Source organism: Brachionichthys hirsutus, unplaced genomic scaffold, assembly GCF_040956055.1.
Source record: "Brachionichthys hirsutus isolate HB-005 unplaced genomic scaffold, CSIRO-AGI_Bhir_v1 contig_862, whole genome shotgun sequence".
Lineage (NCBI taxonomy): Eukaryota > Metazoa > Chordata > Actinopteri > Lophiiformes > Brachionichthyidae > Brachionichthys > Brachionichthys hirsutus.
Window position 1 is genome coordinate 134,831 of NW_027180378.1, and position 25,523 is coordinate 160,353.

Below are 25,523 nucleotides of genomic sequence, written 5' to 3' on the forward strand. Positions count from 1 at the left end.
TGAACCTCATCCTTCATAGCTTTCTGTGACCTCCTCTTACTAAACACGTTATGCTTCAACCGCTTAAAGCTATTCCTACTTGATGGCAGCAGACACACGATCAAATATATAAAATATCATAAATCCTGAAGAATCATTTCATATTTAATGAAGGGATAAGACAGGAAGATAGTTGAAAAAAAAAACCCTGAATGATAATGAACTTTTGTAATCAAAGGAAAAAAACTTCACTTAAACATCAGGATTTGCCTAAAATCACTTATCCGCCACACAATGCAAGGTAGCCTGTAATCATTTTATTCTCAGCCAAACTATTTAGCGTCCACCTTACTGTTAGCTGACTTTGCAGCAATGGGCTTTGGATGGAATTTATCAGACATTCCTCACTCTTTTATTCCTACAGCTTGTTCCACTGTATATCTTTATTCTCAAACACGCCAGTCCCCTTTTACTTATAGTGTTCAGATGCCTGAGTTGTACCACTAAATAACATTTCAAAAGTCTACATTACTGAGTGTCTCACTGCCATACCTGAAAAGTGACATTATTAACATGCCGCATTGTGTTTAAGTGTCCATTCCTGCTATGCGATGCGGCCTGCGCCCTACAGCGTGTCAGGCCCATTGATAAACATGACAACCTGATGAAGCGAGCTTGGATGTATTTCAAGCGAAACTCATCTCCCTCAGCTGTGTAAAACCAAAGCTAAATACTCTTACTTTAAAACTTGTATTCGTTTAAAGACACTCAGATGAAGCTCACACGAAAGTAGTTCCAACTTCGGGTTCATCTTGACTGATGTCTGCATGCCTTGCTAAAAGTACTGCTGGCTGAACCCTGTGGGGAAGGTCATTGATCCAGGCAACATGAGACACTATTCTATGTGAGCAGGCCTATCTGCATAAGACAACAGCTTCCACACACATACATGCACGCACACGCACACACCTGTTCCTACCGACCCAGAAAAGGGAAACATTTGGAATTCATAGTTGTCACCCAGTGACAACACTGTATGCAAACAGACAGACACCAGACAGAGACATACACATGCTGTATATACATACCCACATAGACCAATAGTATGTAACCTTGCATGCACGTACTATACAAACAGACAGATTATGTATACACTCACATTGTCATTCATTCAGATCCTGCCATATAGTGTTGAAAACTCTCATGAGGGGACCACTGGTTAATCTCATTGGTACAAGCGGTATAAAGTAAAATCTATATCATTTGCAATGTTTGAAATGATGGTGATATAACAGTAAACAGCATGCAGAAGCTAACAACTACCTGTAAACCAGTGCACACATTCCAGCACAGGATGCATGTAAATACATAACAATCAAGATGTAAAACAAATATTCAAGGTTTTCTTCTTTTTTTTTGCGTCTTTTCTCAGGGCTCCTTGAATGATCGATGTGAATTCACAAATATTACACTTATTAACTCACCCTGTAGAATCCTATGAACAGTCTGTAGACTTTCAAGTGGAGCCGCTTTTCGAACTCAGAGCAGTGATTTTTGCGACCGACAATCCTTCGATCAGGTGCATAAGAAAGCAAAGCAGGCCTGTGCCTTGTTTCCTCATTGTTTGCAACAGTGACATTTGAATAAAAAGCAGTGGAGACTTAAGTCAAAGAAGGAATAATGAAAGCATGAATGCAGACGAATGGGAAGTGGAAACGGTTTGGGTTAAATAAATGTTAAAGCATCTGTAATTTGCAGTAGTTAAAATAGAATCATGCTTTGCTCTCCCAGTGCTCTGCACCTATTTGGTTTTAATATGTTACTTAAAAAAACTACTTATGTCAAATTATTATTAAAAACGACCTCATCACACATTTAATTTCTTTCTTTTTGTTTACTTTTTGAATTCTTGGAGGAAAGTATTTGAAGGACCAAGTAGTTTACGTGCTGCTTCCTGTAGCTTCATCTGTTGCCTTCAGGTATAGATTGTTCCTGTTGTTGCTTTAAATGAAGGTATTTTCACTATAGTTCATTGTATTTTAATTCTAAAATAATTGAAAATGATATATTTCACTTATTGTCTTAGATTGTAGCACTAACCTGTGTAATTGTGTGTGTGTTTTGCATCACAAGTGCCTGGGAACTATTTCAGGTGTCTGCTGATGCTGATATTGTGATTTTGTTTTTGGTAAATAATTTGTTTTTTCTATGTTTTATTTTAGTTAAAGCCTAGAATGTGCTACTGTACAATATCTGTATGAATGGGACATTGTTACTGTATTAATGCTGTCCTAATTTAATATTGTAAAAATGGTAAATGGAGTTGAGGTTCTTTTGTGAGGTACTAGGTGCAATTAAATTAAGCACCTTTAGCAATGTAGTGCATGATTAAGACGGGACATAAATAGGTAAGACACATTTAAAATAACTTTTTGGAAAAACAAAACAAAAGAAGCTTAAACGATCCGTTAAAATAAACAACTGTCACCAACCTCGGACACAATAACACAATTGTATTATTCAAGACCACTCAGAATTTGTATTTGCTGATATGATCAATGTGTCTGCAGGCAGGAGCAGGTTATCTTAGCTTAGCATAAATACAAAGAAACAGCTCTCCTGGTTCTCTCCAAAGTTAACAAAATCAACCAACCAATACCTCTGAGGTTGCTTAAAATGTTAATGAGTGTTAGATTTAGTATCAACCTAAATGTTGGCAATGTGCGTTTATGCCAAACCGTGGTTATGTTGAAACATTGATAGCTTTTCTTCATTTTCAGTTTCATATTATCTCTGTATTGTGCTTAAGATCTGTTTCAGCAGTGAAACCACGCGGACGAGAAAGTATGTTTAGGCTTACCTTGATTTGTCATTGCAAAAAAGGCAGAAAATTGTCTTGTAAAAATCACAGTTTGAAAATGTGTCAATAGTTTTGTTTGCGAACAGTAATGTGTCTCCTCTCTCAGGACATGAGATGCATGAAACGTTTAAGATCAGTATTTAATTGTGCCATCCACAAATATAAAAGCAAAAGCTTATGGTGATACGGATACATTAAACGTTATGTCCCATAGTATAAGAGCATGTCACATAGATTTCAATACACTGTAGGCTACAGTCGGTCTTAAATATGTCCATAACATACAACCCTGAGCACTTGAACTCAACATTAATTGGTAATATGTTTTAAGAGAGATCCAAGTGTCATGAATGTCTGCAAATGATCCACCAGCAAGAATGTTAGTATGTGTGATGTAATGATTATATTGGACCTGTCTGTTACACAAACTGATGTATCAGTGTGACTGTCTGATTACATTTGTGACATTTTGGCTGCTGCAGGAATCAGGGCTGAAAAAGACATTGTAGGGCTTCATCTCCATTTTTGTTTATGACCGATAACATATTAATTTTGTTTTCTTATGGAAACTCAATTTAAGCCATTACCACGGAGCAGCCTTCCCTGAAAGCCCTTTGTTTAGTGTATTATAGCTTAATCAATACTACTTTTAGGGTCACTTATCTAGTCTGGAACTTGGACTAAAGATTGAGGCTTTTCTTTTTACATTTGGGACAGTCTTTGTTTAGCTTCATTGATATGACAGATGCATAAAACATTGACGAGACATTGACTTGTACAGTAAATTGAAGATGAACACCATGTTATTGCACTTGGTGGTAAAAAAGGAAACATGTAAACTGGGGATTTGACTGTGGTGACAAGAAATGGAATGCAGTTTTTGGAAAAGAAGTCCTGGTAATGTAAGAATGAGAGTGCAGCAGGACTAAAATGTATAGATCTATGGAAAACACTGAATGTTCCTTGTATAGTCCTACTAATACATATACTGTACTATACCTAATGTGAACTTACTTCACTCTTACATCAGACAAGCTGTAAAACCAAGAATAAAGCTGAACTCCACTCATCTTCTGTATTGCTCTGATAATGCATCACATGAACCAAAGAATGGATGCACGGGAACATAAGGACACACACACACACACACACAGTAACATGATTTAGTATATGTAATACAAAATAAGTCTAAATGCAAATAAGAAATTGTGAAATCATTTACAAATGATAAATCCAACTATTAAGTAAATTGTTGATTATATAATGCAATCAGTGTTATTAACACTGGCACCAATTATTTTATTAGAACTAAAGTGCCTTTTTACATCATGTTTTTTGTTTTTGTTTTTGTTTTTACTTGCAGTTACCACCCCCATCACATTTCAGCCACTTGCAGGCCCACAGGCTATCTTGAGTTACCAGTTTTAACATGTTAGATCATGTCAGCTGGCGCAACAACCGTTTAATGTTATTTTGAGCTGAGCAGCTACAGGCTGCTGTAAACAAGCACAGCATCCAAACACATTTATTAACTAGTCCTTTAACTGAGCTGAACACGGCAGGAACAGGTTTGAGTTTATTCATGCTGACTTTAACACTTTTAAGGAAGCTTTTTTATTGATACAAAATATAATGCAACATTTAATTACCGGCGGTCATGAGATGAGATGCATTGTAGTGTATTTTCCTAAAGAATCCATCTGACATTTACTCCAAATCAAAGTAGACAGACTGATTAGTGGAAGCTTCAACGGTTGCAGAGGAGAGACTGAAAAATACGGTTGAGTAGTTTTCCTTTAGCTTTATCAAACTGTCTGCATGACTTATGGCATCATGTGTGGCCAATGCAGCAACAGAAACCCAATGCCATTATAATAGATACAATTAATAAATAAATTCACCATTCTTGAATATGTTATCTTGGTATGTGCAGTGTGTCTTGTTTCTGCATCAACAGGCTCTGACTCGGCCCCAGTACCAGAGATCTCCGTTTGTCAGTGAAACTTTTTAAATGGAAAACACATTCCCCAGCATCCTGCAGCTGCCTCCAGTGTGTTGTTAGTAAGGAATGTTTGATGTGTGAAGGGAACCATGTGAAAGAGGAGAGGCCATGTTGAGTTTCTGTTACTCCACTGAGTGTAACTTTGGCAAAGTGAAGAAACATCCACAGTGATTGACCTCCAGTGACTCCCGTGAGTCACTGGAGGTCAATCAGCATTTGTGTGTTCATAGAAAACAAAATCAAAAAAACGGCTCATACACTTCCAATAATGATGGAGATTTGAAACTTTAAAATAGAAATACTTCATTTTAAATACAATTATGATATAAATAGAGTGGGAAAAAAGGAAGAAAAGTAAGGTGCAAATCAGACATCTATCCTGCATAATTAATAACAACTGCAGACAATCTGAATTTTACATTTGACCTTAAAAGCATAGCAGGCCAGAGATGTTAACACAAATAAAGCCACTTTTATTTTGGATCAGTGTCTAAGCTCAGTTTACGAAAGACAAAAACAAAGAAGAGTGATGATACGGTTTGTGTCTTTTTATTTAGACGAGGCTGTAAATAAGGAAGAGAAAACAGGCAAGGTAGTAATCACGCAGTTTAAATATAGGTGGGTGGAGGAAAATGTTTTTTTTATAACAGTGAATATTCATCCCTGCTGCACAGTTCACATGATAACGCACCATTATTAAATGTCCGTGTGCTCCTTCGTTGTACCAGGAGCTCATGGAGCGGGGTGGGTGTTGTTGTTCAAGATGCTTCTCAGTTTCTAAAGCATCCTTCTCTCCATCACTGTCTCTAAGGAGTCCAGCTTCACCCCTACAACATCACCTGCCTTACCGATGACCTTATTGAGTGTCTTTGAGTCTGCGACCCTAAGTCTGCTGCCCCAGCACACTACAGCAAACAGGATGGCACAAGACACCACAGACTCATAGAACATCCTCAGCATCGTCGGGCAGATGATGAGAGACTTGCGCCTCCTCAGGAAATAGAGGCGGCTCTGGCCTTTCTTATAAAGGGCGTCAGTGTTCCGAGCCCAGTCCAGTTTGTCTATGTGTACTCCCAGATTTTTATAGCCCTCAAATCAAAAGTGAACAAAAAGTGTCTACATGAAATGTTATATTTTCCGTCCTGTAGCTCCAGCTAACTGAGTCAGATACAGATATTTTCTTTAATTGCAAATCAGTCCTGCATGATACACTCAGTTACCTCTCAGTCTTTTCCGCTGTGTTTACACTCATTCTGTGAAGGGAACACATAAACCTGTCACGTGAAGTGTGGTTTCCCACTCTGTTCTAGCATTCTGCTCTTCGTCCTCCTCCTTCCCTACATGTCTCTGTTTTCTGGAACAGAGAGAGTGAGGCTCCGCCAGCACTGCATACAATTAAGTGAAGAGTGATGAAATTATATCTCTGGCCAGGGCAAATGGCTGGATGAAGAGGCCAAGTGGGAAGGAGGGAGAGTCCATTCTGCCTCCCTCTGGGGCCAAAGGAAATTCTATTAGTCTGATAATAGAGACATTTTTCACCTCCATCCACATCAGACTGTTATACAATTCCTTCCTCTATCCTGTCTTCTCCGGATGATTGAGAGCATCGCTCCTATTCCTTCCTGAAAGAAAAAAACTTTTCCTTTAACTCCTGTTTCTTCCTGTGTCAACTGAACAAATGTGAGAAACAAAAATTAAAATGGAGTCTACATTTTGATGAATGAAATCAATCAAGCAGTTAATGCATTCCTCAGAAGCAATGTCTTTGCTGACTGAAATGTCTGCTGCTTTGAAGTAGGTGATTAAAACTTAATGAAGGGATTGTGCCTCAGAGAGCATTAATCGCATTTAATGATTCCATTTTCCGCTATGATGAATGTGTTTAGCGGAAAGCGACAGAATGATGAAAATTTATACAATACCCACATCTGTAAAAAGTTTGTAATTGGTGAGGAATTCCAGCCTGTGGCTTTGTGGTGAACAGGAAAGCGTTTATTTGTTTGTCTGAGGGTGGTTCAAGAGGGAAATACCATTAAAATGCTGGTGGTTTAATTGTATTTGAAGTGAAACCTCCCATGTTCCCTGTTTCTATTTATGTATACTGTCTGGTAACCAGGTGTATGGCACATAAAAGTAATCTGTCATCAGCCACTCTGAAGTCAGGGCAAGAAATCCTGGGAATCCGCCGGTTTTAGGAGAACAAATCCAACCATTTCTCACTCCAACAGTTAACCAGGTTGCAGCACGGCGTTCAAAATAATAACTTGCTTATTCATACATGCAAACATTTTGTGCATGCTCCCTTCCTTTGATTTCCTTTCCTCTGACAGGTGAGCCAGTGAAACCAACTGACCCCACATGTCATGTCAATTCTCCAACAACACAAAGTGCTAGCTGGCTGCCTTGGGCCAAAGAAGACTTGTAGTTATTGCCTGTGAGTAAAAGCAGACAGATATGAATGCAGGTCTTGTTGACAGGAGATGTTTCAATTCTACATGGTGATGTGTGATTTTGATCAATACTTTAAAAGTATCAAGTACCACTTCCCAAATTCAGCATAGATCACAGAGGAAACTGTCCTCACATTTAATTTAATGAAATCTTATTAGCCTTCCGAATGCTTCCAAGGACAAACATTGATGTAGTGCGTTGCATACAATATACTTGAGTTTCATCCCAGCCAGCCTTCTCTGCGGTGACTGAAGGTGTAGAGTGATGGTCATGATGTCATATTGATACGGTCACTAAATAAAGGAGTGATGTAATGTTGCGCTGTGGATGTGGAAAAGGACAAAGGAGCAGATTATTGTTCTTCAGAAAAATAATACAGCTCTCGTGTATGACATGGACCTTTCCCACATCTAGCTCGACATTTAAGAAAAAGAAAAGGCCTGTGGGTTTTGATATTTCATCCCTGCTTCTTTTCTTCTTCTTCTTTTGCAATAAAGAGTTTCATACTGTGTTAAGTAAGAGTTTTCACGAAAACATCTTAGAGGTATGGAACGCATTGTGCTGCTCTCTCTCTCTCTCTCTCTCTCTCAATAAGCACTCGCTTCCCTATATGCTCATGGAGCCATCATGCTGTAACATTTTTGGCATTAATTACTCATTTTAAATGGAACTTATATTACAACTGAGGAACATGCACCCCGTTACTCTAACAGATGAACTACTTAAGGATATAACAGTTCGAAGGTCCTAAATATGACGAACCAGAGTCAAGAATCCCAAAAACGGACATTCCTAGTTTCTTTCCACTGTATTGAATAAATGAATCAATCAATCAAAGAAGTTGTGCATGTCATCTGGTGTATTCTGTCTATTCTCTCCAGTATCTAACACCTTAATGACCTTCTTTCATCATACACATATAAAGGTCATATCACTATCATGGCAAAATGATATATATGTATTTATTTGCACGCAAGTGAAAAGATGGAAGTCGCCAAGCATCTGGAGTTTACCCTCCTCTTTGACCTCTGAGGCTGAGTTTAAACAAGATGGTCATAATGCCTGTCTGGCACACAAAACAACAGATACTTTGGCATTCAGCCCTGCTCTTCTTATTCCCATTCTCCTCTTCCCATTCCAGATTTCTACAGAGGCCGCACCAAGTCTCGGGTTCAGCTACAGTATCAGCTGTCAGGGATCGGAGTCAGATCAAAGTGGGATTGTGAAAAGACTGAGATCCACACCCCGACTCCTGACCATACAAAGAAGCTAAGGAGCAAAGCCCCCTCCCCTGGGAGTTGTAATGGGAGCGGCTGATTACCCCTGTTGATCATGGCCATTTGGGTCAACCTGGGGGAGCAACGGTGATGCAGCTAATGATTGCACTATGCAGCGTGGACCAAAGGTAGACGACACCAAACATTTGCAATCGTGGAAATATTGAGTTATTCGGACTGCATATGTGACCTTCATGAATGCTTAATATGTTGTGTCACCAAAATACATGCAGGAATTTGTAATATTCACTAATTTTAGCACACACAACTACAACGCATCTACGTTCACCTCATCCTTGTCCTTGGCTGTCTTGTATTATTCTGTCGGCTGCATCTTGACAACTATTCTTTTTTCTCTCCCTCAAAAAACAAGGAAAAATTGAATTAGGACCGATCTGCTGCCCAATTTATCTCAAATCCTCCGTGATACAGATCTAATTTCAGCCTCTTAGTACCACAAACAGGAAGAAGACGCCAGTCGATAAACAGCCCATGGTCACTGTTGGAGAGAGTGATGTTTTGATGGTGGATTAAGGAGAGCATGGTGAATAAGGAAAGGCGGAGGGTTGTCACTATCCTTTGTCCAGTTCATCACTCTATCCATCAACCATCTAACTCTTGGGATAAACTTAATTAGAGTGTGTAGGCAAATTAGCTAAAAGCATTTCAAGTAAATTGAAAAGGACATATAATCTGGTTTTACCAAATGAGATGAGATTCTGATTTTTCTCACTAAGCACCGATATAAGTTTTGTTAATGCAACAAGAGCCTTTGGAATTTTAAAGGAACATTACCGTTATCTGTTTTGCTGAGTTCCTTAAGAAGATCGGTGTTACTCTTATGTCCACATCGTAAATATAGAGCTGTTGCCAGAAACATGCATCACAAAAAAATGGATCTAGGGAGAAAGAGAAAGCCTGGCCCTATTCAAATAATTATACTTGCATGATTTGTTTTTACACTTTGATTCTTTGATTAAACAAACCAGGGGAAAAAAATCTTAATTATTGAGTTTAAAGACGCTGGTAGATGGAATTTATTACTGATGGACAAAGCTATTTCTGTTTCTAGTCTTTGTTCCAGATATTTTATATATTATATATTACTTAGTATAATATTAGTAAATGAGAATATTTACAAAAAAGTCAGTTTGGAGTTTGCAATGTAAATTCTATGGGAACAAATTCCTGCAGCCAAAATGAATTAGCTTTAGCACATCTGAGGTCTGAAGTCAGGATGAAAACCCTGCAACCATAACTATGGAACATAAACTGCAAATGGGGGGGGGGGGGGGGGGGGGGGCAGGTGGCATTACAAATGTTATGTGAGACCCTGTACATCTGTAAGTGATAAAATGTGAATTAAAAAAAATTGTTTACTCATAAACCAATTGTATTCAATAATCAGCTATTTTTTTAATCACTCAAGCTGAGTGTCAGTTAACTGAATTTGCTTCATAGACATCCTCTATTCCTCTGTAATGGAAAAGGTTCTCAGGTTTGTATGTAATTATGCTGCAGAGCATTGTGGTCACTCATGCTGACATGAAGGAAATAGGAGAGGTCAAAAATCAGATGGGACCATTCTTGACCCCTCCAACACAACCCACAGGGGACTTCTTGAGGAAATCCAATTTAGCACACCAAGCCCTCAGCATCTTGTAAAAGTCAACAAGCTGTCATTCATATTTCCTTCTCTTTATTCTCTTTCTTAACTCCTGGCTGCAAACGCCCTCGCCAAGCCACAGCTCTTCTTAAAACAGTTCAGTGTCTGAATTAGAGGAATGAGTATTCGAGATGAGGAAAAGGATGACCCAGATGACAACAGATTGAAAGTGAATTTTTGACAGACATGCATATCATGTTTTGTGACAATTAGGCTTTTATTTTCCTCTCCTCTAGTGCCACCGTGAGGTTGAATTTTTGCTACTGAGTGCTAGGTCTCAATACATTTGCCAAAGGACTGGGTACACTGGGTAACTTCATTTTTAATGATGAATAATAATGAATCTATGCATATATTTACTAAGCAACAAACTTTATACTAATGCTGGATTGTCTTAATATTTGGAATATATTACCATATATTTGGAAGTTTGCTTCAGAGCTTGGGCATGACATTAAATTAGCTGTATATGAGTTTTTCTTAAAAATTGATATTTGTTAAAAGAATGTGTTACATATACTGGCTCCATTGTGAATTATCAAATGTATATGTGTTCTAGTATATGTGTTCAAAGATTGACTTTGAAAGCCTGCAAAGGATGCATAAGACTCAGGATTACCCCCCTAGTGGTAAACTGTTGGAGGAGCTTAGGTACATCATGAGACACACGGTGTCTGTGATATTTAAATTTTCTTCCATGTATTTCTAGACTCTTGCATGCAATTATAATGTCATGAATTAACTTTGATTAGAATCTATATTTATTGAGAAAAAATTAGAACATTATTTATAAGAAAGACAATCAGCAGTGGAATCCTCAAAAATTCTACAGTTCAGACAATAGTACGAGTTGAAAACACATTCTGTAGGATCAATAGTTTATCCGTTTACAATTTTTGGCTTTACATCAATGTTTACACCACATAAAATATTGATTCAGCAGTTATGAAAAGAATGCAGTAAAAACCTGGAGGATGAAACAATATATATATATTGATATTGAGCTCATGCTGTCCTCTAGTGTTGTAGAGAAAAACTACAACATCCTTCACCAGTTTGACGTTTGATGGTATTGGAGGAGCAAAAATCAGGAGCAATTTACAGAAGGCATTTCTCAAGATGGTGGATCATTTTCTGGCCTACAACAACGCAATGCACGTGTCTCATTCTTCCTTTAAACAGATCACAGCAGGGAAATACAAGTTAAATTTTAAATCAATAGACAGTGTTTTTATTATTATTATTATTCATTTGTTGTGGAGTGATATTTATATGCTCATTCATTTACTGATTCTCTTCTTTGATGCCTCTAGGACAGAGCTTTGGAAGTCAGCAAACTGACAAGCACCGTCACCACAGATATCAACTGCGCTGATGGCGCACTGCTCGTTTTGCTCCTTTCGTATTCTAGAAAACAACCACAATAGGATGTAATGATGATAATGTAAATCAAGCAATCGATCAATCAATGAATGATGTGCTCCGTTACCCTAAATAATGCTTTTTATTCAATGTTAGGATTTCTCATAATCCACTACTGTGAAAAAATAATTATTATTTACCTGATGGCACGAAAAGCGGTCCCAGTGAGATAGCTTCAGTGTCCGAAATGTAAATATCCCTTGTCATTCTTATGTTATAACCCGGATAGCAATGCTGAAGGAAACAACATTAAAAGTTATCAGCTATAGCTTTTACCCAAAGGGAATTACAGCAATCATTTTAAAAGTGTAGGTAGTTCCCCCCCGCTACAAATATACACAAGTAGTACTTACAGCTGCACAGCTGGTGTGGCTGAAAAGACAGAGGTGGACCTTGCAGTGCAGGTAGATGGATGTATAATTGATAAAGGCAAACATACTGAAAGAGAAACGAGCCACAGTGGAGACGCCATTCTGAACCATTTCTACGGTACCATCTTCTGGATTAGGACACCTGGAAGACAGGTAATGTTATAAATTATAATTTGAGATGAAAGAAACCCTGTACAAATGAAGTAACTCTGGGATTACTTCATATGCATATAGCAGATTGAGTGGGACTTGAGGTAATCATTGTCTTATCACAAGGTCAAATTGCTTTACTCTGCAATGATGAGGTCCCAGTGCACCGGATGGCTGGCGTCATTGAAAGGTGTTGCCCAGCATGAATCCAGAACAGTGGCAATCTGCCTTTCATCAACTCCTTTTGTTTGCACCTCGATATACATCCTCTCATCCAATTCCATTTCTACGTTCCTTTTTCTGGTCATTGGGAAGCGGAACTCGCTGTCCTCGTATGGGATCATCCTCAAATGATAACGACCTTGGCCAGATGGAAGATTCTTCTTCACAATACTAACAAAATTAAGAGAGAAATAATAATAATGGGTTTTTAGTAATTTAACCACCAGAATTTCAGTGACGTGAAACATAATAAGAAATATGCAAATGAGACTGGGTTGAGGTTAGCACCTTTCAACAGGATTGATGCCCACATCCATGGATAGCGCTTGAGACAGAGGGTATTCACAGGAGAAGTGCAGGCGGATGCTCTTCTCACGAGTGATGATGTCATCATGAGGGTCCACATCTGCCTGAATGGTGTTCTCATAAATGAAATGGGTCCCATTGCTCTATGAAAGTAAGGCGATAACTTGTTAGTATAGCCTTAAACATGCTTTGAATCAATAAGCTTTAGACTGAGTCAAATGAAGCAGTGCACTGAAGAGCTTAACGTTAGCGTTCCTCAGACTTTTCATCAGATTCACTGACCGTACCCTCAGAACCGTCCCACACAGCTGGTCGTCATTGTTAAAATGGAAGAGCAGCCGTCCGTCCTGGACCGTCCCATTGCAAGAGGCATCCCGGAGATGGAGGACACTAGAATGGAAGCCTGCTTCAAACAGCTGGCAGCGTGACAAAGACATGGTGCCTGAACTACTGACGCAAGTGATGGATGAGTCTGTGAAGGAGAAACGTAAGAGTGACAACATGATACGTTAAAATGCTTGTAAATGGAAAAGGTAATGAAACCACAAAATGAGGGAGATTATTTTAAATGGGAAAAGCATTGCACTTCTCTTTTAAAGTTATGTTTACCATCTTTATCTTTGCTTTGTGCAGTGTGTTACGAGAAGCAGCCCTCACCATATGTCTCATTGTTGCGTCGATGGTGGAACTCATCACAGAAGCAGCCGTAAACTCCGTCTTGCTCACCGCACCACTCAAAGTCTGTGCAGTCCAGCTCTTCACAGGGATCTGACTCGGCTATTTAAAAAAAAATGGTGGGAAACAGATTAATATAGAGATTTGAAATTAAAACCAAAAAAAAACTCTGTACCTAATATTTATTAATTCATCTCCGGTTGCTTTTCTGACATACGAGTTACGGGCTAAGCTGGTGGATATCCCAGCTGACTATGGGCAAGAGGTGGGATACACCCCAGATGAGACGCCAGTTCATTGCAGGGCCACACAAAAAGACAGACAACTACTAATGCTTATACTCACACCTACGAACAATTTAGGATCAAGAAATTCACCTAATTTACATGTTTGTGGAGTTGGGAGGAAGTCAGAGAACCAGGTGCGAGCCCACACAGACACAGGGAGAACATGCAAACTCTATGTTCATACAGAAAGGAATCAAATCCAGAACCTTTTTCCTGTGAAGCAACAGCGCTACCCACTGTGCCACGGTGCTGCCTGTACCTAATACAGTGGTACCTCAGCTTACGAATTTAATCCGTTCCGGGACTAACCTCGTAACGTGAAAACTTCGTAAGTAGAGACGCATTTTGAATGTAAATGCACTAATCCGTTCCAAGCCCCGCAAAAGTATTGTAACGGTTCATGTTTTAGGAGTGTTCATTATTCCTACGCTGCAGAGAGTCCGCAAAGGCATCCAGGGAGGAGGGGCGGTGTGTGTGTGTGGGTGCCGCGGGGAGGAGGAGGAGAACGGGAGAGCTGCGGGAGCTACGCAGCTCTCCCGTTCTCCTCCTCCTCGCGGCACCCACACACACAGAGAGTTACCCGTCGTGTGCTTATTCCAGCGTCCGACGGACGCTACATTATGATATTTTTTTTAAATATTAATCTACCTGTTAGCTGTTACTTTTTGTCCTCTTTGTTTACTGGTCCTTTGCGGTGTTTTCTGCCTCGCGTTTCTTGAAAAACTGATCCGATGACGTCTGCTTTTGCCGGCTTTTGACAATCCGTCGGAAATGTGCGAGGCAGACGTCATCATAATGAGCAATAGCCCGACTTGTCAACACTTTTTCCGGGTGACACGAGGGGGACACGAATAGCATGCTGAGATACACGCATACGCAACGGGTTGCCAGGCAGATGGCAGAGCAGCTACAAGTTTGTTTACGTTCGGTGAACTCTGGGAGCGGCGAATAGCGCTATTCGCCGCTCCCAGAGTTCACCTCGTATCCTGAAATGCTTCCGTAACAAGAGGCAATATTTTCCCATTCAGAAACTTCGTAACCTGAAAATTTCGGATGTAGGGACATTCGTAAGTCGAGGTACCACTGTATATTATTGGTTAAGTGGCTGTCCATTATCCGAGTGCAAACATACCACACTTCAATGCCAAGCGCCACTCAGGGATGTTCAACCCCAAGACTGAGCAGGTTCTCTCATAAGCTGAGACAGCAGAACACAGGATGCCATTGGCTGTTGTATAATGGCAGAGATCATAGACACAGGAGCTGAAAAATGGCCGCGGGTCAGAGTGCGCATGACAAGCCCTGAAAGGACCACTAGTGTTGGTGATGACGCTGCAGAGCTCAGAGTATTCAGCCAAAAAGTGACAGTCGTCCAACCCATCTCCTATCTCTTCATCTGTGGATCCACATCTGGAAAAGTCACACCATATATGCTTCAATATAATTTGATATATAAAAATGTCAAAAAAAATTTTATATATAAACAAAATTATATATAAACGTCTATCCCATATTCTGATTATATATGAATAGCTTTTCTAACAGCTCACCCTGGCAGACTTGTGGAGGCCTTCCAGCTATGTCCAAAGTCAATGTCAGTTTGTGCTGCTGTGCCATTGGGGAAAACTTTGTCATCCGTGGGGTCGTGGTTAAAGTTTCCACACATTCCTGTGACTCTGTTTTCACGGTTTTGTTCCACTCTGACCAATAAAATACTTCGACCATCAAACTGGACAATCAAGTCAATGGCATTGACCACTACGTTGCTTCCCTCAATTTCTATCACAGCTAAGGTTCCGACAGTGGTGGGAAGAGACACCTCACTTCCATTTACCTGGAAAAATAAGAGATTAGAAAGAGAGATGGACAAGCGGTCAGAAAGTTCTTTTTGCTTCAAATATTTAGAGATATAATATAATAAATATAATTTTTTTTTTTTAAAGGACAAGATGGGAGTTTATATTGAACAAACGTGTTCATAGGTTTACCATTGTCCTTTTGCTGGGTCCAATCCAGATGTGAGCACCCTCTGATGGACGTGAGAGGTATATATCCACAGCTGATACAAATGACACACGGTTGTTGCCACGGTGATTATTGGTGGCTATTACCTGAAACTGGGTTTCACTTGGGCTGTGGCTCACACTCTCAGTAATGGTGTAAGCACATGTGCCCTGGAAATTAACCAGTATTCCATCAAAGGTAATATAGTGTGGGTCCCCCCACACAGTGCAAGTGGACAGTGAATCAAAACAGCCCAGCTGTCCATTTCTGATGATGCACTCTTGTGCAGGCGTGCAAGATGCAGCAGAACAGCGCAAGTCATTAGGAGCATGGCACGCACAGCGCTGAAAGCAACCCTCTGTCCAGAATGACTCTCCTGCCTTTACCACACACGTACACACACACCAAATAGGCAAAAAAGAGTTAATATAACATTGGCATTTTAACATGAGAAAGCAGGACATTCATAGAATAATTTAACAGGATAAATAATTGCTATACATGATTATTTATCACTATTCTATCAAAATAAAATGAAAATCTTTTCATCTCATGTCTATTGATGGTCAAGTATAGACTTATACTACATACTTACATCATAGTAGAATCCATTATGTTGGCAACCACACATTTCCGTGGGGACACACCTTGTCCCACTCCGAAGGAAGCCTTCGTCACAGAAACATCCCTCAGAGCAAACCTGCTCACAGCTGGCATCAATGCTGCTGGAACAGGTGTGTCCACAGTCGGTGCCACAAAGCTTATAATGGCTGTTGGCTGGGCACTCAAGTCCTTTCAAGTGAAAAAATAAACGGAACTACTTTTAGCCATAAGTATACCAGACTGAGCGCCCATCGAAGCTGACAGTAGATTAACAGAGACTAGACTTTTTTTTTTTTAATTCTTAATTGTATGTATGACTTACTGCAGGGTATGAGGTCTCGCCAGGGGTAGATTCGAACATTAGCTGATTGACAAGCACTGACATACGCCTCAATGGCCCTGCAAAGAAGATCTTGGCCCCCATTTCCAGACACACAAACGTCGTACACACAGTCATTGAAATATGGAGCTGGATCCACCACATCATGGCAGAAGCTGAATGGTCCATTATTATCTTTAATCACTTGACATTGGGCTCTAGCAGTTTGGTCATCGGTACATTGTGGACATGAAGAGCCACACCCATCACTGCAGGTGTCGTTGTCTGCCACCTTCCAAGCTGTTCCAAACTCATCTGGTGTATTGACGATCATTCCAGACGGGGTCTTGTACTCATCATCAGGGTTTCCATTGAAGTTTCCACAAAGGCCACATGTTTGTCCTCTGTAATGATGATAAAGAAATACACGCAGTGTCTTCACTGAATCAGACAGATTATTATTAATTGACTTTTCAGCCAATTTGGTAAAGTTGTGTAATTGTTTTTGACATGAATGCATTTGAACAGATGGTTTTGTGAATGACACATACCTATAATTTGATGGTACAGATACAAAAACTGTACTCCATCCATCATAGGTGACAGTCAAGCCGAAATCAGCACTGACAAATATACGAGATCCACTCGCATAGATAGATACATGACCTCCATCTAAGAAAACTGGTAATTTTTTGTTTTCACCATTCACCTAAAACCAGAATATTGTGTCCAACTTAAAATCTTTTATGTTTTTCTCCTGGCAGTCTTGAAAAAAAATACTTTTTCGGATAATTATTAATATAGAATACTTGGAAATGGAAACAAAACAATATAACAATAATAAATATAACAATAAATAATAAATGTTCCTATATGATTCACTTAACCACATTAAAATTATTCCTTAAAAGTCAGGCATTAATTGAAACAACTTACTTGAATCACACCACTTTTCTCCCTTGAGATATGTACTTCATGGCCCCAGACTTTCACAAAAACCTCAGCAGTGATTGAAACTGGTAGCCCACTCATTTGTTGATTCTTTGCTTCCACTGAAAATTGCTGTGAACCCTCAGTGCTATTACAAAGTGTCACCAGAACATAACGACAGGTTCCCTGGAAGTCATAGGCCTTTCCATCAAAGGTGAGGTAGTGAGGGTCTCCAGAGGCAGAACAGGTGCCATGAGGGTTGGGATGGCAGCCATACTCACCCTCCACCACACGACAGGACTCCTGAGGACCACAGGAGCTGGGAACACAACTGACTGTCGCAGTAGTGCCATCACATGTGCACAAGCTCTGACATTCGTCTCCATCCCACAACTGTTCACCACTTTGCAAATAACGCCCTTGGTGATAGCAACCACAACTAGTTGGCGGTACACACTGGTTGCCATTGAGGATGAATCCACCATCACACTGGCAACCCTCCTGGCACACAGTGTCACAAGTGAAGGGGAACGACAAACTGGGGCAGGCAGAAGGACAAGAGCTTCCGCAAGGTTGATAATGGCTGTTTAGAGGGCAGATTTGTTCTAGAGAAACACAATCATGTTGGTAAAAAAAAAGGTAATTTCATACTTTTATGTCACATCTAAAACAAGGTTTCTTTTTTATTACTTACCACAACCTGTAGCATCCCTCCAGTGGGAGAGGGCAACACCTTTCTGTTGACAGATTAGGACATAATCTCGTAGGACCTCACAAAGTGTTGATTCTGGGTCTCTAGAGTCTTTAATGATCTCCACGCATGCATCAACATGTGGTTGTGCGTCAACCGTGGACCAACATTGGGAGAACGGCCCAGTCGGAGACTTCAGAATAGCACAGTGTTCAGTTGCATTGTTATTTGTTGTAGAATTAAGTCCACTTTCCACACAATGTGCATTGAGGGAACCATCTCGCCAACTGTCCCCAAAGATCTGGGAGTTGTTTACCAGGATGCCGTTGGGTGTGCGAAATTCATCTTCTTGGTTACCATTATAATCACCACAGAGTCCACCTAATGAGCCACTGTAGACACTAGGGGCAGTAATGCGTATAAAGTGAGGCCAAACTGTTTGCACAGTTACACCAAAGGAGGTTCGAAGGATGACACTGTGAATGCTGCTGTGGTAGATTTGTATCCGATTGGATGCTGAATTGTATGGAAGTCTGATCCGCTGACCATCCACCTAAAGGGACATTGAATTTCTTATTTTTAGTTACAAAGGTATGCACACTTAAATATTTAGGGGGGGGGGGGGAGTATCATATAATAATAGCAATAAAAAACAGGACTCCAGACATTCAAACACTTACATGCACTCTGCTGCTATTTTCCATCTCAATGGACACATGTATGCCCCCGGCCTCAAACCTTAGTAAACGTGCAAAACCTTGTTGACCTCTGGGTATCTTTTCTGCCGTCAAGACAAAGTGTGGGTGGCTTGACAACCCCATTACTTTGGTAAGAGTCAATTCACAGGCTCCAGGATATTGGTACGATAGTCCATCGAATGTGTGATATGACCCGGGGCCCCTTATCCAGCATGTTGAAAAGCTGTTAGGTCTGCATCCTCTCACTCCTTCCGCAACCCCACAAGACTCAAATGGATCACAAGCATGGGAGCTACAGGTCATGGAACCATGGCTGCAGCTGCATTGTCTCCCACAGTCATCATCGAGTATTACAGTTTCTCCAGAGCTGTAGTAGCGACCCTCAAAGATGCAACCACAGTCGGCGAGAAGGACGCAAACCCCGGCACTCAGGACGTAGCCTGAATCACAGATGCAGCTCTCCTTGGGAAGGAGGGGGCAATTTTGAGTAGAATTTGGATTGACACATGTAGCTGGACAACCTGTGCCCTGGGACTCAAAGTGGCTGTTGGGTGGGCAGTTGATTTCTAAAGAAAATAAAACACATTGATTTTGACATCAGGGAATCATTTTGGTCAAAGGAGATTCTAAAACTATGTTGTTTCACTGACAGACATACCACAGAAGCCTGGTCTCCTCCAGCTCGGCAGCTGCACACCATTTCCTTGACACTGACTTGCATATGCATGTAGGGCTTGACAGAGAATGGGCTGGTAACCTCCTGCTACACACAGATCAAAAATACAGCTCTCTACAAAGTCCTCTGGGGGAAGTACTGCATGGCAAGCAGAGAAAGGGCCTGAAATATTCTGGAGGATGCCACAATGGTCATCATTGGCATACAAAGTTCCTTGTTCCTCCGTGCATCCAGCACATTCCAGACCTTCGCACTGTGGCTCACAACCAGGTTCATCATCCCCTAATACTTGCCAGCTGTTTGCAAAAACCACATCGGAACTCACAATCTCCCCTTGACGAGTTCGGAAGTCATCGTGACGGATTCCATTGAAATTTCCACACAGGCCACATGTTGCATTCCGGTAAACGAAAGGTAGACTGATCCAGACATAATAATTTGTATCATAAGCTACCTCTAAGCCAAAGTCAGTACTGATGATCATAGAAAATCCAGATTGATAAACATGGATAGTGCCATTGTTCAGATAGAATGGGGTGGCTGCAAACTCTCCATTAACCTGTAAACACATCAGGAAATATGTCAAAAGTGACAGACATATCTGGTCTAATCAATAATGATATATTTAATTCATGCATAGTCATAACTGCTAACCTTAACCTCACCACGATGTCCTTTCACAAGCTCAATTGTGTCATTATAGATAAATACTTTGACCAGTCGTGTCCAGGAAACATGGGTGCTGCCTCTGTGCTCATTCTTGCCCTCTACACGATAGTAGGGCAGCTCTCCTTCACATTGCTCAGAGAGAACATAGGTGCATGTGCCTTGGAAGTGAAACACTGTGTCATCAAAGGTATAGTAGTGCGGATCACCACTGATAGTGCAGGTGCCTTTCTCCACCGTCTGACAGGAAAACTGAAAGGCACTTGGTTGGCAGATTTGGGAAAACGAGCAAGGTTGGCTAACACATTGCAAGCCGGTTGAGGTGCAGGTACACTTCTTTGCACAGGTACTGTCACTCCAGAATGAATCACCCAGCTGTATGGATTCACCTTGAAATGAAGCAAAGGAAAATGTGTCTTAAAGGTAGGGACATTTGCATGCTAATATCATTATCTTCAGTCCAATACAGCAATGAAGCAATCGGTTGTAGGTTTCCTATGTGTCTGATTTTACCATTAAAACTACAGCCTCTTGACCCTCGATCTGTGCGGAAAGCCCAGCGACCTGGTACATTGACATTGCTGCGCAGGCGGAAGGTTGAGTTACTGCCTGTGGCAGAAAGAGTGAAGGATCCTGGGATGGTATAATAATAAGTGGAGTTTTTTGTATCATAACCAGCCTGCAAATCCAAGTAAGAAAGAAACTTAGATTAAAAGTTAGAAGAGTTGTAAGTTAAATGTACAGATCATTATTTTTATAAGGTAATATTTAGTCATAGCAGTAAATATACATCACTATTGCTCTACATCTGACCTGCACAATGAGAGACGTCTTGTCTATTCTCCCATAGTTCATCAGTACAAAGGAGTATTGGCCTCCAGAGATCAAGACTGCTTGGACAGTTGCGTTCTGGAAAAGAATTGGTAATCACATGCTCTTTTTCTGTGCTCCACTGTACTGCAGACACACAGTGACTTCAGAGTGACTTCAGTTTAGAGTTGTAAATTGATCTGCTATCAGAATCAGAATACTTTAATAATCCCATAGGGGAATTATATATACAGTATATAAAGCATTTTCTATTTAACTTAGTTGACTTACTGTTCTTGAGGTTGGATAGTAGGCCACCTCATACCAAGTTGCAACAAAAACCCAGTTTGCATTGAAGGTCAGGCTTGGAAAGTAGTTACTAATGTCCAATGTAGCTTGATTGAGGACGTTGCCACTTGTGTACTGGTTGTAGTAGACCTGACCAGTTTGTCTGTTGTCAAGATCTGTCCAGAATGGAGCAATGAAGTCTTGTGGTCCATCAAGAGGGAACCTTTGAGGTGAATATGCACTCTTTGGATTGTCAAATGTCAAGTGCCCATTGTGGTTAACCTGGAAATAATAGAGTAGTTAGTTAGTCTCTCTCTCTCACTCTTACACACACACACACACACACACGCTAAAATCTGCTAAAGTTATTCTATATATAGTTATTCTCTCATTTGTATTCATTTATTTCTGTTAAAAGTAGTTCATTTGTTTATTTTTTTTTGTCAGTGATTCATCATACATAAATCTGATTGTATGTTTGTCCAAAATAGAAAAAAGGTTGTTGGAGCGCAATCCGTGGAGAACTTCCATCATCTGATCGAGAGCTTGTGGTTCCAGATACTGGGTAGAGGGGACCTGGGATGGATATTAGGTCAAAAAAAAAAAACATAAACTTTACATGCCAGAAAAAATGTTATTTGGAAAACTTGTATCCATATATATTTGGTTGATTTGTCTTATAAGAAATATTGGAAACACCTCTTAGATTAGTGATAGTCAATGCCTAACCAAGACCATCTCAAATAAACATTAAGGTGCACCTCATTTATCAACAAACCTTTACACTTGATATGTTTGTATTGTCATTGTAAACACAATGAGCCTGCAGAGCAAAAACAGGCTTTAATAAATTTAAACTTACTGGTAGCCTGAGAAGTCACCACACCTGAATGAACACATAGCAGATAGGTGCATAGAATCAATGAACAGAGAATTGCTGTCCAAACTCCAAGCAACATTTAACTTCCATCAAGTATTTAAGAGTAGTCTAGTACAATTAAAAATAAACTACAGCAGAATAAAACTTACATAGGACCTCCAAAAGCAGCAAAAATAAGTTGGTTTGAGTCGTCATTCTGTCAGGCACCAAGATCCCACCTGCTGATAAAACATAATGAATTTAATTAATGAGGAATGAGGAATTTAATAGTCAAAATAAAAATCAGGAAAATTGACGTCTTTGATTTAATTAGCTCTTCCTACTTGATATGCTGCCCTTTTTGCATCTCATCCATTTGGGAATTCAGGTTGGCTTAATATACTAAGAGCTGGCATCATAAACATCATTTATTACTTGGAGAGGGCTGCTCTGGTCGTTACTTGTTTATTTAATTATATATGTCCTTTTTACAGTTAAATGAGCAAATTCTAACTTTTCTCTTATAACCATGCGATCATACATAGATTCATTATACCATGTTCACGATAAACATATTAACAAGCAATATGATAGCAAATATTTGAGCCTGTAACGTGTTAAAAAAGATGTTTTGCAATATTGGTTTATGGCAAGGCAGAATGATGTTAGCTTCTATTATGCGTATTCGCTATGCAGTGAGCTTGACTGTCAAAGACAATATATTATATTACACCCTGTGTAATAATTTACTGCTGGAACTGCTGAAACGATTCTCTACATTTTCATGAAGAGAAATAATAAGGTACTCGCATTCTGTCGTAATTCTTCAAAATCATCATGGATATTATGGCAGTTCACATTATTTGTTTCTGATCATTGCAAGATCTTTCAACCTTACTGTACTGTAGGCAAACACCCGGAGTTACAATGATCTGACTTATTTGTTTAGTAACTGCATGATGCAAAGCAACATTTATAAAATGTTGCTGGTTCTTGAGGTTTTCTTTTTATAGTATGGCTCTGAGATTAGGGAAATAATTTAAAACAAATAAATATTGTGCCATCGATTGATCTACTGGTTTCCACATTGGATGCGCTTTTCTTCACAGACAAAAAGAATACTGAAGCAACAAGAACAGGTATAAACACACAAATATTACCACAAAGAATGGTATTGAGGATGATGATGTCATATACTAATGTATCATTATAACGATATAATGTTCTTTGTCACAAGAGCCCTATTTGGATTTTTTATCACGTCTCTTGCATTGCCTTTATTTGCTTTACTATTTATTTCATTATTTTACTGTTTTATGTTCTTATTGTTTTTATGGTCAAGTTTTTTGGACTGGACTAACTGCCTTTGATAAGTTTCTGAAGTAGTCCTTCATAAAAAATAATATAGCCTTGAATAGACTTTGGTTTCCAGCTATATAACTTCCTTTATTATGCAACAACAACAAAAAGAAAACTACAAAGTGACTGGAGTCAGTAAAAGAGAGGATTTATAACATCCCCAGAGTTAATCAAAAACCAAACCTTATCTTGTTCTCAAAGACGTCGATTGATTCCTGACATTTTAAAATAAGTGAAATAGTACTTCCTGTAAAATATATTGTGCGTATTAGGCCATAAAAAACTCCTTCTGTTCGTACCTCCACATAAAACCTGTGGTAAATTTCTATTGTTATGCTACCGTTATGGGTCAGAGGGAAGTGGTAGTCAGGATCCAAGAAGGGAATCATTCTGATCCAGCATTGTTCACGGCCACATGGAAGCCTACGTCTCAGCATGCTGTAGAATAAACATGTAGCACTTGAATTTATTAAGATACATATTTTGTACTAGTCCGTGACACATAATTTTATAAACACATTTAAAAAGAAGAAAATATGCAGAAATAATGATACTGTTACCTCTCTAATGGATGGATGCCCACACCCATAGACATACCTTCGCACAGTTCGTATGTACAGTCAAAATATAGGTAAAGTTTCCTGTGGCGGCTGATTAGAAATTCATGGGGTTCTCCTTGCCCATGGATGGCATTCTCATAGAAGAAATGTGTACTGTTACTCTGTGATATTCTAATCGTTTTTGACGAAGGTATGTACTCTAGTCTCATTTGGTGGTCAAACAAGTTCAAAAATGTACCTGATGTTCACAAGATGTCAGAATCACCTTGAATTGATGTCAAACATTTGTCATGTCCAATAAAGCCTAAACCTGATTGTTGTTGTGATTGCAGCAACCTCAGAATCATCAACAATGTATTAAATAAAAGCCTCATATTTTACATGCAAGTCTGAGAATGCAACGTTTTTATAAAAAAAAGAGGTCCGTATTGCATGCACACCAAAACTTTATTTGTACTTGATTCATTGTACACAAGTCATAAGAGACACCTTAATTAGGATTGATAAACCATAAATCACTGAATGCATCAGAGAACAAATCACTTCTTCACCACCACCTGTTCACCAAACAGACAAAACAAAGGAATTGATTTTGTAATGATTCATATTCCCTACATAATGTTTTGCTTTATTTATCACTTCCACCTTCTTATGACATATGTGCCCTTGTTAATTAAAGTGTATATAGTATGGAAAACATAACAGCAAAGAAGATACAACCACACCAAATCCCAATATGTATCCCAAGTCAATGGCATTGACCACGACGAAACTTCCCTCCCTGACTATGTCAATTATGCTGCCTCTGTGATTTAAAACAAAAACTACCACAAAAGAAGAAAGGCCACTCAGATAGGAAAACAAATCAAAAGACGGTATCTTGTGCCACTTTCTTAGTCGATGCGGTGGATCCTGCTTCCATGCTTATCTCCCATTAGTTTAGAAGTCATTTGATCTGAAATACTCCTTTTCACTTTTCCATCTGCAAGAAAACAGTCAGTGTGTAAGTGCAAACTGGTTTAAGAGATGGATTTTAAGAATATTCATACAATGACAAGAGGGTGCGTTACATAAATATGCCGATTTTCATTTTTGGTCAGAAATATCGTTTTAACATGGGATCGTTGTGGCACACCTGTGTTCAAGTCTAAACTTCAAGTTCCACTTTTTTCTATTAAAGTAGAAATTGTATGAAACGATATTGTGAGCCTTACCAGTGCTTTTGCCGATCATGGGTAGTGGTCCTATAGACATGTCTGCACTATCGTGGTAGGTTACATCCTTTCTAATTCGCCTGTTGTGACTTGGGGAGCAATGCTGCAAAAAAAACAACATTGGATGCTGAGATTTCATACCTGTTGATATGGTAGGTATCTAACATTCATAAGCACA

At 39.6% G+C, this 25,523-nt stretch overlaps 1 protein-coding gene across 1 annotated transcript in view; it reads right to left on the reverse strand.

The window, feature by feature from the left end:
• Positions 1 to 5,618: 5,618 nt before the first annotated feature.
• The window catches only part of LOC137914291 (IgGFc-binding protein-like), a 29,582-nt gene continuing 9,677 nt past the window's right edge, over positions 5,619 to 25,523 (reverse strand). The window contains 25 exon segments of the mRNA XM_068757896.1: positions 5,619 to 5,930; positions 11,798 to 11,911; positions 11,913 to 11,956; positions 11,959 to 12,170; positions 12,320 to 12,571; positions 12,689 to 12,849; positions 12,994 to 13,178; positions 13,364 to 13,483; positions 14,801 to 15,078; positions 15,219 to 15,502; positions 15,657 to 16,052; positions 16,268 to 16,464; positions 16,598 to 16,998; positions 17,146 to 17,303; positions 17,531 to 18,129; positions 18,219 to 18,768; positions 18,896 to 19,479; positions 19,572 to 20,148; positions 20,244 to 20,644; positions 20,769 to 20,934; positions 21,069 to 21,164; positions 21,357 to 21,635; positions 21,814 to 21,929; positions 22,216 to 22,239; positions 25,346 to 25,448. Coding sequence (XP_068613997.1) covers positions 5,619 to 5,930; positions 11,798 to 11,911; positions 11,913 to 11,956; positions 11,959 to 12,170; positions 12,320 to 12,571; positions 12,689 to 12,849; positions 12,994 to 13,178; positions 13,364 to 13,483; positions 14,801 to 15,078; positions 15,219 to 15,502; positions 15,657 to 16,052; positions 16,268 to 16,464; positions 16,598 to 16,998; positions 17,146 to 17,303; positions 17,531 to 18,129; positions 18,219 to 18,768; positions 18,896 to 19,479; positions 19,572 to 20,148; positions 20,244 to 20,644; positions 20,769 to 20,934; positions 21,069 to 21,164; positions 21,357 to 21,635; positions 21,814 to 21,929; positions 22,216 to 22,239; positions 25,346 to 25,448 — 6,609 coding nt within the window.